Genomic DNA, 12,714 nt, shown 5'->3' with positions numbered 1-12,714 from the left:
CCTATACAAGAGAGATTAAAAATTGAATTACTTGCTAGTATTTCAGAGTATTGATTTCCTTTTCAAGCTATCTAGTTATTTCTCAATAACCAAACTTTAGTATCATACATCAATTATTTGTTATGTTTTGAAAAGTGATTGAAAATGATGGTTTGAGTCTATACTTTTGTTCCTTGAAGGCACAGCTGCACCCTTTGGGGGAAACTTGTTTTGTACAAATATTTGCATGAAGGTAGCAGCATACTGTAGCCATGAAATATTAAGCTATGTACATTGAGATAATCTTTACACATTGAGAGTAGGATCTTGATTTTTAGCTGTATGGGTCATCTTACAGTAGAAAATGTCTCTTTGCACTGTAAGTTATATGGGAACCATAGTGAGAAAATAAATATAGATGGATGTAATAATAGTTAAGTTTACTCTTCATACATTTTTCAGAAATGTCTCTGTTGCTGCTCAGTCTTCTATTTTCAGTTTAAATTCCACTTTTCCTTCATATGGATCATGAACATTATCAAAGGTAATTCCAGCTCCAATGATTTTGCACACTATTTTAAGTTCTACGTTCCTTGTAATGTTGAGAAATTTCACAGCTACCAAAGGATTGCTGTAGCTGGGCTAGGAGGAGAAATAAAAAAAATAGGAAGAAAATACTTTAATTTTATGCTACCGGTTTAAAAATGAAGTCTTAAAAATAGCCTCTCCAGTTTTCATAGGATTGCAGAGATGCTCCATGTTTCACCTTACATAAAGAGAAAGAAGAAAAGTTAAATACAGAAGCACCCACCTGAGCCTTTTTCCCGTAGTAGGGGAAGTAGTGCAGGTTGAAGGTGCCGTTCATGGGGTAGTAATCCACCTCCAGCGGGCGAGACTCCTCACCCTGTTTGTAAAAGGAGAGAGGAAGAAGCTCTGTTGGTGAGGAAACCATCTCGGCCAGCCCGAGGCAAGCGTTTTAGGGCTGCTAAATCTGTGTTCAAGCTCAAGTTCAGCAAGTTGTTTAGCACCAGTCTTCCTTTTCAAATAAAAGTGGGAATCTCCCACTGCTACTATTGCCAAGAAAAGCAGGCAAGTGTCCTTTGATAGCAGTTGGGAATTCAGTGAGTTGGACCTGCTGAGAGCCTGAGGGAGCTGCGCTGAGGCATGGACGTCACTACAGGGAGCTGAAAGCAAACAGCAAATGTTCTCTGCAGCATGAAAATACACATTTTCAGATGATTTAAAATAAAGCAAACTTGGAGGATTTTTCCTTAGCATGTCTGCTGGTGCAAGAACTTGCACAGGACTGAGAATATTCAAAGTATTTGGAATCTGATTCGCAGAGTTGCAAGTGTATTTTTTCTGGTCCCCACTGCACTTTCTTGCTCTCTGAGCTGGCAGTGCTTGAAATGTGTGGGACTCAGACCTCATACCCTTACCACATATGTGCAGTTCACCCTTGGTGCAGTGCCATTGCCAGGGAAAAACTTGATAATCTGAAAAAGAAAACACATATTTGGTCAACTTGGAAATTGTTTTGAGATAAAACTGAGCAAGCAATTATTTGAGAACTGAGCTTCAAAAGATGCTTAATATGTTCTTATGTAAGACTCCGTCAAACAAATAATCTCATTTATGTAGGTGAAAAACTGTTGTGGCTAGATACTTAGGAAGCAGGACTCAGCATAACCTGGGATGGGCACTGCAGATGGGCTCTAGCCTGGCCAGAGCAAGTAGCACTGCACCTCCTCCGAGTCCAGCTCATTTACCACCCATACCACTTGCCCTTGCTGATGCCCAGGCAGCCAGGGGGTCTCTAAAAGCAGTTAATTGTGTGTCAGTAAAGGAAAAGCTGAATCTCCATGCTTTCGATCTTACTCTTCTTAGAAAACCTTGGTTATGGCAGAAAAACCCTTGGGCTGGTTTGATCCTATAAAGCTAGTGGGGTTGCATCCTGTAACAGCAAAGGTGAAAGGAGGTGAAGTGCCCTGGTCACTATCCACGTGTCTTTTCCCTGCTGGGGCTGGCACTCAGTCTTGCTGAAGAAGGCATTTTTGGAAAAAGCCTGTTTCACCTGCCCAAATCAGGGGCACAGTTCCCCTCTCAGGGCTTGCACAGATTCTTGAAAATGCCTAAGGTGCAAGCCAAACAAAAAATGCAATGATTTTGTCTGTCAGAAACTGGTGGAGAATTCGAGCTCTTCATTTTCTACTGAAATTGAATCAGAAGGCTCAGAATTTTACCCAGAAACAAAGTGCTTATGCCTTTGTCTGTGTCCTGAAAAAAATTAAAGCATTGAAAATTCCCTTTATTCCTCTCCAAAAACCTTTTGGTGGTTTTCCCTGAGAAAAATATCTGCCATTTTTGAATTTTGGTTGTATAGGTTCTTCTAAAGATTTTCTTTGCCACCTGGAGAAATAAGATACCACCTCTCAGAAACCACATCAGTTACTGTCACATCCTGATGCCTCAGTGGAAGGCACAGGGCTGTGGTATTGCAGGAGGAAACTCTTCTGGTGCTAGTCTGTGGGATGAGAGCCTTACAGAGACACTAAACTAAACTAAACTAAACTAAACCCAAAGCTGTAGAGAGTCAGTTCAGAGATCACTGCCCTATGTTACTTTCCTAGAGATGATGAAAAAGTCTCAGGATTTCCCTGGTGACTCCAGAGGTCTGCCAGGGAAAAGCACATGATTTTTGATTCCCAGTACAAAGCAGAGTTTAGAACCCATGGCAGCAGAGACACAGCAACTCCCCAGTGGAGACTCAAGCTACTCTTAAATTTTTCTGCTCAGCACCTTGAACTTGTACTTACCCTGTTCATTTTTATAATAAAACAGGGTTTTCCTTCTGGAAATCCAAAAGTTGGATCTGTGATGCCGGAGCAGTTTTCAAGCATATCTGACGTAAATTTGCAGGATAGTTTTGTTTTATTCGGGCCATCAAAGGTGTCCTGGATGAAGTATGTGTTATTGGTGCAGTTGATGTTCAGATGCTGAGCAGCTGGTGTATATGCTAGATGTGTGAAGGAAGAAAGAAAGAATACCCTCTGAAGCTTTTTATATGCAATTTATACATCCCAACATCAGGCTGGAGATTCTGTCTTGGGAGACTGTCCTTCAAGTGAAGTTGGGATTAGACGGAAGAAGGAAAGTTTAAACTGTTTAGGGGTTTGGTTCAGTTTTGTTGTGTTTTTTTAGAATATCCAAGCAAAGCAAAAGAAAAGGGATCAAATTGAATTAAGACTGGCAGTTTGTGTTGATAGCTCCGTATAAAGTCAATTTCAAATATAATTTTTCTCAGTATGTGCATGAGAAACATGAAGAATTACAATATTAAGGCTCAATAGTAATATAAATGTGCTAAGACATGGACAGGCAAATGGAGCACATAACCTACTTTGACTGTATTCCCTCATGACACCATGCAACAGCTTTATGAGATATATTGTGGCATTTTGATGTTTCTAGTCACACACAAATTAATTAGATTAATTTAGATGAGACTAGTTTTGAAGACTTTTTGTCCTCCATCTTCCTTCAGACTTTCTATTGGTCTATTTTATTAAGTCTGTTTAGGATTAAACAAAGTAAAAGCCCTGAAGCAGAGCCTGGATTTTAATAGATGTGTACATATGTTTGATTTATAGATTCATGAGGTGATTTGCTCATCCCTTTCAGAAGATGCACTTTCCACTCAAAATCTGTGATTCGAGAAGGACAAATGTAAAGTGGAAGCACTGACTTAAGGTGCTCAGACCTAGTATGGGAGATAAGGCATCACCTTTTTTCACTTTCATGCAAGAAACTTTATTTTTACCTGTCAGAAAAGTGTGAAGAGTTGTCACTAAACCTTCCCAGGTTTTGTTGTCGGATACGTTGTAGTAAATTTGTAGTCCTCTATCCCCATAAACATCGGGTCGTAAGGTTACACCTTCACGAGGAAGAAAAGGCAAGACAAAGCAGAGGAGAGGTGCCACGCACAGATTTGTTTATTTAAATTGACAGTAGCAATTATGCTGCATCAAGACTCATTGTGAATGTAGAAGATCACCCAGGCTTTTTGGGGAGGATTTAACAATGTACAGAAACCACCTCAGCTGTGAGTTGTTCAATCAAAACCCTAAAGCCTGTGCTGCTGCTGAATTATTTTCTTTTCACATATATCCATGCTGTTACAAGAACAGCTTGTAAAATCATTGCAGCAATTGCACTGGATTTCCCAGGACTTGTTAGCAATAACAGTCACATCAGGTTAAAGAAACAGATCATAGGTAGCATGAGAAACAGCTTTTGAAAAAGCCACATATAGTTTGTCACAGGAATTATTTTCCCAACAAACACCAAACTTGCTGAATACTGGGAGTGGAAACTTCAAAATACAAAAGCATCTGACAGAATAATTTTTAGGGCTATTTTTTCCCCTCCCATTGTGAAAACAAGCCATTGGGGTGTGAAGCTTTAGCAGTGTGCACCGATGGTCTCTGGTCATCTCCCCTGTCTCTTTTCATGTCTCACAGATCTGTGTTCCTAATCCCGCATCTTTGTCTTATTTTTACTTCCTTGACCACTGGCACAGCACATTCTGCTGGGCAAGGTATTCCTGCTCTCCCAGGGACTCTCCATGGTGCTGGCAAGTGTGGAAATACCCACTCCAGGCTGCTCACCCCATTGCCCTACATCTTGTTGGGCACCCCAAAGCCATCTGTGGTGCTTGGGGAGTTGGAGCAGAACCTAGGACTTCCCCAGGGACTGACCCCTGCCTATGCAGAGTGAAGGTGACCTGCTACAGGCAGGCACTGATCATCCCAATAGCAAGATGAAATAAATGAATAGATATATTAATTTTTCATATTATATATTCATAAATATATTAATATATAAGTATATTCATATATCAATATGTAAATAAATGTGCCAGATTTATTTTAAAGCCTGAAAGTGTTTTCAGGCAGAGGTTAAACTTTGCAGGGATTGTTTGGGCAGAAGTAACCTGATTTATTCCACGTTGGCCCACCCTAAGCCCTGGGCTCTGCCCAAATGCCTCTCAGCCCAGCCCAGTCCTATGCAGCTGCTGCAGGACCCTGGCAGTACCTGGGGATTTCAGCTGGTCTTGGTAATCCGGCTCGTATGGATTAATCGTCCTCATTAAAGAATAAATGGAGAGTGCAAACAGCCCTGACATCACCACATAGAAAGCCAGGTAGTAGAGGCTGATCCACACTGTGAAAAACAATAAGGGCAGAATTTCATGTTTTGAGCAAGGCCCTGCAGTGCTCTTTCTGCAGCCAGGATGATCCCAGCAGCAGCAGCCGTCTCCTTTGCACCCTTGTCCCCAGGGAAGTTTTACCTGTATAGGTGCTTTGGAATATTTTCTCTACACTCAAAGGAATATTCTTCTAGAAAAAAAATTGTATAGTTCTACAAGGATTTTTGAAGAAGCTGGTGCTGAGCTCAGATTATTTCAAGTTTAAAGGTTATGTGGCATCTTGAGGTAATTCCACATATTAAGACCATTTATCTACTTACTACACATGGACTAAGCGACACAGATGATGAAGTATTTCTTTGACAAACCCAAGTTTCTCCTTCTGTTATTTGGATGACAGATGTCAGTACTTAATGTGTGTTGGGTTTAGACCCATATCACTGCACTGCCTTATACAGCTGAAATCACCAACAGCAAAATGTGCCATCTTGCTACTTTATTCTGCTGTGAGATAATGTGAGAGTAATGTTGTGTTTCTGTCTGTATGGGCGTAAAGTGTCTTACACATGGCTGGTGCTGTACAAGCAGCCAGTGGTTGTTTTGGGGGGGTGCTATTAGAAACCTGTCCTTTTAATCATAGGTGCCTTGTAACACCTTCTTCTCTACCAACTGGAAAGGCTCACATTTCAGTTGCATTGTCTGTAAAATTCTGGTTTTAGGAGTAGCCAATAAGCTACACACACAGGCTTTGTGACAGAAAAAAATCACCTGGGAACTTGCAGCTACTCTTACAGTCTGTGGGAACAGTATAGATCTTCCTTACAATGGTCCAGGCTGCCCTTCCCAGAATGTAGATCATGATACAGATCATCATTGTAGACACAAGTTTGGCTATAGGAAGGGAGGCTCAGCTGGAATACTTGCAAGTATAAAATAGATGCTGGTATGAAATACCTGCTAGTATGAAATACATGCTAGCATACAGTGATAAGAAACAAGATCTACTGAGCAGACAATAATTCAGAAATGAATTTCAGAAAAACAAAACTTATTTCCAAAGAATTGGACAAACTCACCAAGTAAGCAGATTTCTCCATGAACCTGAACCCCCTTTTAATTAGCAATGTGAAAACCATACTGTAACCATCACCCCTAGCTATTAGTAAGGTACCTGTTAACATGTTAATTTTTCTCATTTTGAAGTGCTTGGTTCAAAACCACTTTGAAGTCATACATTTGCAGGAACTACATGGATCAATGTTTTGATCTACTTGATCCAGCTCATAGGGCCACTCAAAAAGTGGTTTAGAAACACATATGAGAACTGCTGTCTTCAACATATGTACATTGTGTCCCACTCACTAGGATGACACCTCCCCCCCCAGTTTTTAAATATGCCAGAAGGAAGAGAAGAATCTTGCACATGAAAACCTACCCCAGTTAATTAAGGACCTTCCCATGAAGAGCTTTGTTTCTGGATTCCAGACAAAACGCCGGAAATCTGCCATCCGTTCGCTGCAGGTCTTCTTTTCATTTAAAGTTGCCATTTTCTTAAAAAAGCTCCCAAAAATGTGTCCTGCTTGGAAACTAAGAAATTCAGCTGGTGCCCAGACAGTTGACCAAGAAAAAGACTTTGGGTTTTATACCTTCTTCTCCACTGAAGGTCACCGAGATTGCTTCCTGTGCCAATGAAAGCCCCTGCTCACCACTATCAACCTGCTGCAGATACAATTCTTTATAAAGGGTGTTGATAATGCTGGCAAGGGAAAGTTTGTTCCTATCAAATGCCCTTCTCCTTTCTCTTGACTGCCTTAGTGGGTCGGCAGAGTTACGCATTTTGCCAAGTGCCTTTAGGGTTTGCGATAGACTCTGCGTGATAGCTGCTATCTGAACAGATAAAGCAAAGGAGAACTTGTTTCTCTCTGGTTTTCTTTTTTTTTCTTTTTTTCCAATTAACCTGAAAGTAGTAGATATAGTTCTCCCACTACAATGTGTAGCCATCTGTTGGAACATAGGGTATTGCAGGGGGACAGTTAGAAAATAAGTAATTACTTGTTAAGTATGCAACTACGTTTGGAAGCTATTAGCAAGCAGATGGAAGACAAGAAGGTGGTTGGGATTTACTAAGGGTGCACCACATCCACCAGTCTGTGAGACAAGTGGACTGGTGAGCAAACATGGAGGCTTTCCAATTCCACATCAGCCAGTTTGACATCGGCAGAGCTGGTGGCACAGCAGCCAGGTGGGGAGCTGTGCACTGGCTTGGGAAGGGCTGGGGCAATGGATGGCAGCTGGATGACAGCTGGGACCACAGTGCAGCACCCAGCACGTGGACATCCAACTGCAACCAGTATGGAGCAGTGTTCCTGAGGGGCCAGTACTGATACTGGGACAGAGCTCAACGCAGTCAAGCCAGAATCAAAATCACAGAATGGTTTGGGTGGGAAGGGACCTTAAAGATTACCTGGTTCCATCCCCCACCCTGCCATGGACAGGGACACTTTCCACTAGGCCAGCTTGCTCAGAGCTCCATCCAACCCGGCCTTGAACACTTCCAGGGATGGGGCACCCACAGCTTCTCTGGGCAATCAGTTTCATCGTCTCATCACCTTCACAGCAAATAATTTCTTCCTAGTATCTGATCTATACCTGCTCTCCTTCAGCTTAAGGCCATTACTTCTTGTCCCTGAGCATGCAATAGGTCTCCCCTGTTTCATATCACAGAAACCCCCTGTTGAGTTGCCCTCCCCTCTTCCAAAACCCAGACCTGGGAACACATGCAAAAATATTAATTATGTTTTTGGTGAGATCCAAGTGGCAGCATGAGGGGGCCAGAGGGGACACTGGGCCACGTGCTGCATGCTGTGTATATGGACAGCCTGCTCCCAAGCCGTGTCACCTTCATGGACCTGTCCCCTGTCCCTCCTCTATTCTGCAGCAGCAGAGACCATGGAGAGAGAAGGGCCATCAAGAGCAGCACCTTCTTAAGAGCAAGTGTTCTGAGTGTAGAAGTTTCCCATTGGGAACCTGGGGATTTTCCACCACCTTGCAAACAGGCTGACCTGGAACCTGGTGAATTGCTGGATGCTCGGCATGGCTGAGCCATGGGCAGCCTCCATGTGCAGCTGTGACAAATCTGTGATTCTCCTGGAAAGTTTGTGCACGAGTGAAAATGAGCGCTGCCTGTCTGAAGTGGTTTATCAAGGTAGGATGGAATAATTGCTGTTCTATGGACTCCTGGACACTGCAGTAATTTGTCAGGACACTTGTTACTGACCAGTGGGCAACTTTTCATGGCCCCACAGGAGGGCTGGTCTAAGCTCCCTGTTGCTTTATAGTCCATCAGGATTCATCCAGTGCCCCCTCTCCTCACCTGCCCCTGCAGGGCTGCCCATCAGCGCCCATCTCTGCCACAGTGCCTTGGCACTTGGCCATTGCAGCCAGCCCTGGTCCCAATGCAGTGCCAATCCCTTGACCCAGAGCCTTTTGTTGAGTTTAATGTACCCAGAGCTGCTCAAAGAGGGACTAATGTTTGCTTTTCTTGGCTGGTTTTTAATGCCTGCACCACTGACCTTGGGCTGGCCACCAAAGGGAAGGACGGCTGAGAGGGAAGGTCACGCAGGAGAGAGGGAAGGTTCCTCAGGAATCTGGAGTGGCACAAGGCTGGAGGTGAGGCCGTGGCCTGGCATCCCCTCCTGCACAGCCCAGGCATGGTGGTGGGCAGGGCTAGGGAGGACCCATTGCACTTTTTCTCTTGCTGACCAAGGCACCAGCAAGAAAAAGCCTAGGCTCAGGGAGACCAAGATGCTCCAAAAGAAACCAATGGAGAATGTGCTTGCAAGGGTCACACCCCTGTGACCAGAGGTAGCTGAATTATATGTACAAACAGGGAGGTGAAGCCCTTTCCTCTTTCTGTGGTTTGCACAATTAGGAACTTGAGTAATAAGTTTGAAGGCCACTTTTGGAGCACTGTGCCTAAAACATTAGATCCAGGCTGAGATGTTACCCCTTGGAGATGTTGTCCTGAGCAGACCTGTGTGCCAGCAATCCTTGGCACACCAGGCTTGGCTTTATCCCAGGCTCCTTCCATGCCATACCAGCTTGAACTGCTCTAAGTTCACCTGGCAATGACTGGGAACTCGGTGTCAATGTTAATAAAACATTAACTTTGTTTACTTGTGATAAGGGCACCAATTCCTCCCTCTTGCGGAGGCTGTGCAGGAGGTGGTGGTGGTGGGGAATACCAGGAGGGACTGGTCACTGCCTGCAGCCTTACTGGAGCATTGCCAGCACCATGATTCCATGATGCTGCCTCTCCAAGCGCCGTGATTTCAGCCTGTCTCCTGAAGGAGGTGTTCATCCCTTGATGCCTTAGTGACTGACTCCCCAGTGTGGAGCATGGACTGCATCAGCTGGCAGGAGAATCCATCCTGGTGTAGCAAGGTGTGGGGAAGGATCCCATGGGCTCCCTCCCTCATGTACCTGGGGCTTGTATGCTAGGCTGGCATTGGAAGTTCATCTTCCTTCCATGGTAGAAGTGAGGTCTATGCCTTTGGACCATGTCTGTCTTCTGTATTAAAAAGTCAGAAGGTGACTGGACATGTCAGGCTTTCTCTGCCTTTCTCATGGAGAGGGCAAAAATCTTTCCTGAAAATTTTCTGAAATAAAGAATTTAGAATGTAAGAGAATCCCAATCCCTCAGATGGTGTAGCACAGTGAAAGAACACTCTTTGCGTCCAGCTTTCTGAAACTCCGGTTTCAGAGTTTGAGGTGTGATTTTTTTTGGTGTTTTTTTTCTTTGCTGCGTTGTGTTTCACTAACAATCCCTCTCACTTGCCTCTCTCCTGTATTTTGCAGTTTGACAAAAGAAAATATACTGGCGTTTTTTCAAGTTTGGGGAGAACAGTTATTCTGTGTTTGAAATAAAGACATCTGATCTGCAGCCTGAGCAATTCAGGGAAGCAAAACAGTGAAAACATCTTGAAGTTGAACTGAACTGATGTTCCCACTGTTTTCAGCCTCAGGGAAAGCAATAAGAGCAAGGGAGGGTATTGGCAATAGTGCTGTGCTGGGTTTATGATAGCACAGCATGATCAGGCAGTGGAAAAGGCAAAGCAGCCTTTCTTCAGGGCTTGGCTGGTCTCCGCTTTTCTGTCCTGCTCTTATTTTGTCCAAGGGCTGCTGACCCCACCATGAGCCTAGCCAGATCCCTCTACTCCCCCTCTGCCTCCTGAGAATCCAAAGGAAATTACTGCTATGAAAAACTGCTAAAATGAACTCAAAAATAAACCTAGCAAAGCCCAATGGTGTTTCTTTCAGACATGGTTGAACACCAAAGCCTGCTGGTTTGCGGCAGCTTACTACTGCTTGTGGTGTCTTCCAGATGATGGCAAATAATGGAGTCCTTGGAAACATTAAATGTCCCGTGAAACACCTCCAGCAGTTCTGACCTCATCACCTTCCACAGAAGGGAAGGTGTCTCTGTCTGCACAGGCTATCGCAGGCCATAGAGTTTCATGTGGTGTTGCAAGAAAATAAGCCACATGCCCAGCTGAATGCCCACCTGCAAATCTGCACCCTGGTTCTTATTACATTCAAAATCTTGTTTGTGGACAAAAGGGACACTCATCAAGTAAAGCTGAGAATTTACTGATAACATAGCTGAAATTTTAAGAGTTTAATCATTATTACTCCAAATCTAGCTGTAACAGGAAAGAATAACGCCGTTAAAACCATACACACACTTTTCAGCCTCTGCACTTTTTTCTTGATGTTGCATTTCCCCTTCCACTTCTTCTTGGGGTCCTAAGGTGGTGGGGCATTGTGGGTGGCAGGGACAGCCAGAGGCAGGGACATCCAGAGGCATCCCTCAACTGACTCAGCCTTCAAACCTGGGCTTCTCCCAGCCTGACCTCACCATGGCTGTTGTGGCACTGTCACCTTGTGAGATATTGCTCCCCTCTACCTTTTGCTCCTTCCTTTATGCCTCCTTACTTCAAAGACTGTTGAGATACTACTTAGCCAAGGTATTAATAATTTAATAACTCCTCAGTCTTACTTCCTGAGCCAGTTATCTTAAACTATGTTACTGCCATTTTGTTTTGAACTCCTCCCAGCTTGTCAGTGACTTGGGGGTAATAAGGTGTCCAAAATTAAATGGTGGTCAAGATGTGGCCTCACCAACCTCAATTCCTCTAAAATCCATGGCAATGTGCCCACTGGCTTAAGTTTGCTTTGGGATCTGGCCTAAAGAGAGGAATGCTGCTTTGTCAGCTTGGTAACATGATGTCTCAGCACGAGCCACTCAAAATTACATATAGGGTTTTTTGTTGTTGGGGGTTTTTTTGTTTGTTTTTTTTTTTTTTTTTTACCACAGCCCTATTAAATTGCAAATTCACGTGTGTTTGGAGAATGTAACCTGGTGTCACACAAAGTGGACACTCCCTGACCGTGGAGGAGCCTTGCCAGACCCTGGTGAGAAGATGATTGTTTTCTTTGTCACATCTTCAGAAACTGGTCCCCAGCAGGCACTGAAAGCTCCTGCCCCACTCAACACCACGGGGAGCCCAACTAAGGTAAGGGAGGCTGGAGCCATCAGGGTTTTCCTGCACACAGCAGGATTGCAAAGCCTTTGGCAGTGTTGGTTTGGACCTTACTCTGCATCAGACTGTGCAGTGAAAGGTCAGCTCCAACCACGTGAGAAATCAATACCAGTGGAAAGCGTCGTCTCAAGCTGTGGGTGTTAAAATGCCACTGGGAAAATCTACTTTTACAGATAGCCCTCTTCCTCATTGAAAATTTCCTCAAATATGCATGGCCGATTCCTCCATTGATGTCAGTCTGATTAATACTGTATTTGTTAAGAGCTAAATCCTTATAGGCCTTATTTCTCCTACTAATAACAATCATTTTTATATATATTTAACAGAAATTATATATTTTTTTTTTTTCCCAGGCTGCTATCAGGAAGCAAGGCCAGCTAGAAAATGTAGAATTATCTTCCAGTACAATCACAGTGGCTGTTCAGCTGTTAATGAGCTCAATTTAACATGCACACATTCTTTTACAGTCCTTGTCTCTCTGGAACTGTTGTTACAACAACAAACCAATGCTCTTTTTATTGATGTGGCTCCTGTTGCTGGATAAAAAGAGACTTGGTTGAATAAAGTATTCTGAGCTATCAAAAAGCATACGGAATGGTGTTACGATATAAAGGACTCAAAATTCTGGTTTTTTCCCAAAGACTCAACTCTCACCGCCTCTCACTACAGCAGGGCTGACAGTGGAGCTGTGTGGTGCTGTCCTGCACCCATACAAGTAGCAGCAGCAGGGTGCTGGCATGAGCAGCCACTGCAGCATCCCTCTGGGGCTGCCTATGAGGATGGAGTGCACGGGGATCAGCCCCAGGGTCCTCTGTGGTGACCTGCACATCACTGCACAGCTCTAGAAACCATGATCAATCTCACTTTGCACATCTCCAGAATGGGTCATGCTGAAGGGCATTTTTAAATGGTGTCTAAATGATT

General features: G+C 43.8%; 1 protein-coding gene across 1 annotated transcript; it reads right to left on the bottom strand.

The window, feature by feature from the left end:
* Positions 1-426: 426 nt before the first annotated feature.
* ATP4B (ATPase H+/K+ transporting subunit beta) lies at positions 427-6,735 on the bottom strand (the record flags this gene model as incomplete). Its single annotated transcript, XM_082277846.1, is given in 8 exon segments — positions 427-459; positions 463-621; positions 791-883; positions 1,419-1,475; positions 2,796-2,995; positions 3,800-3,913; positions 5,074-5,202; positions 6,624-6,735. Coding segments are annotated over 8 exon segments (897 nt in total).
* Positions 6,736-12,714: the final 5,979 nt, after the last annotated feature.

Source organism: Coloeus monedula (genome assembly GCF_965178545.1).
Source record: "Coloeus monedula genome assembly, chromosome: 3".
NCBI lineage: Eukaryota > Metazoa > Chordata > Aves > Passeriformes > Corvidae > Coloeus > Coloeus monedula.
Note: the sequence above shows the minus strand (reverse complement) of the source record. Positions and strands in the feature narration are given on the sequence as shown.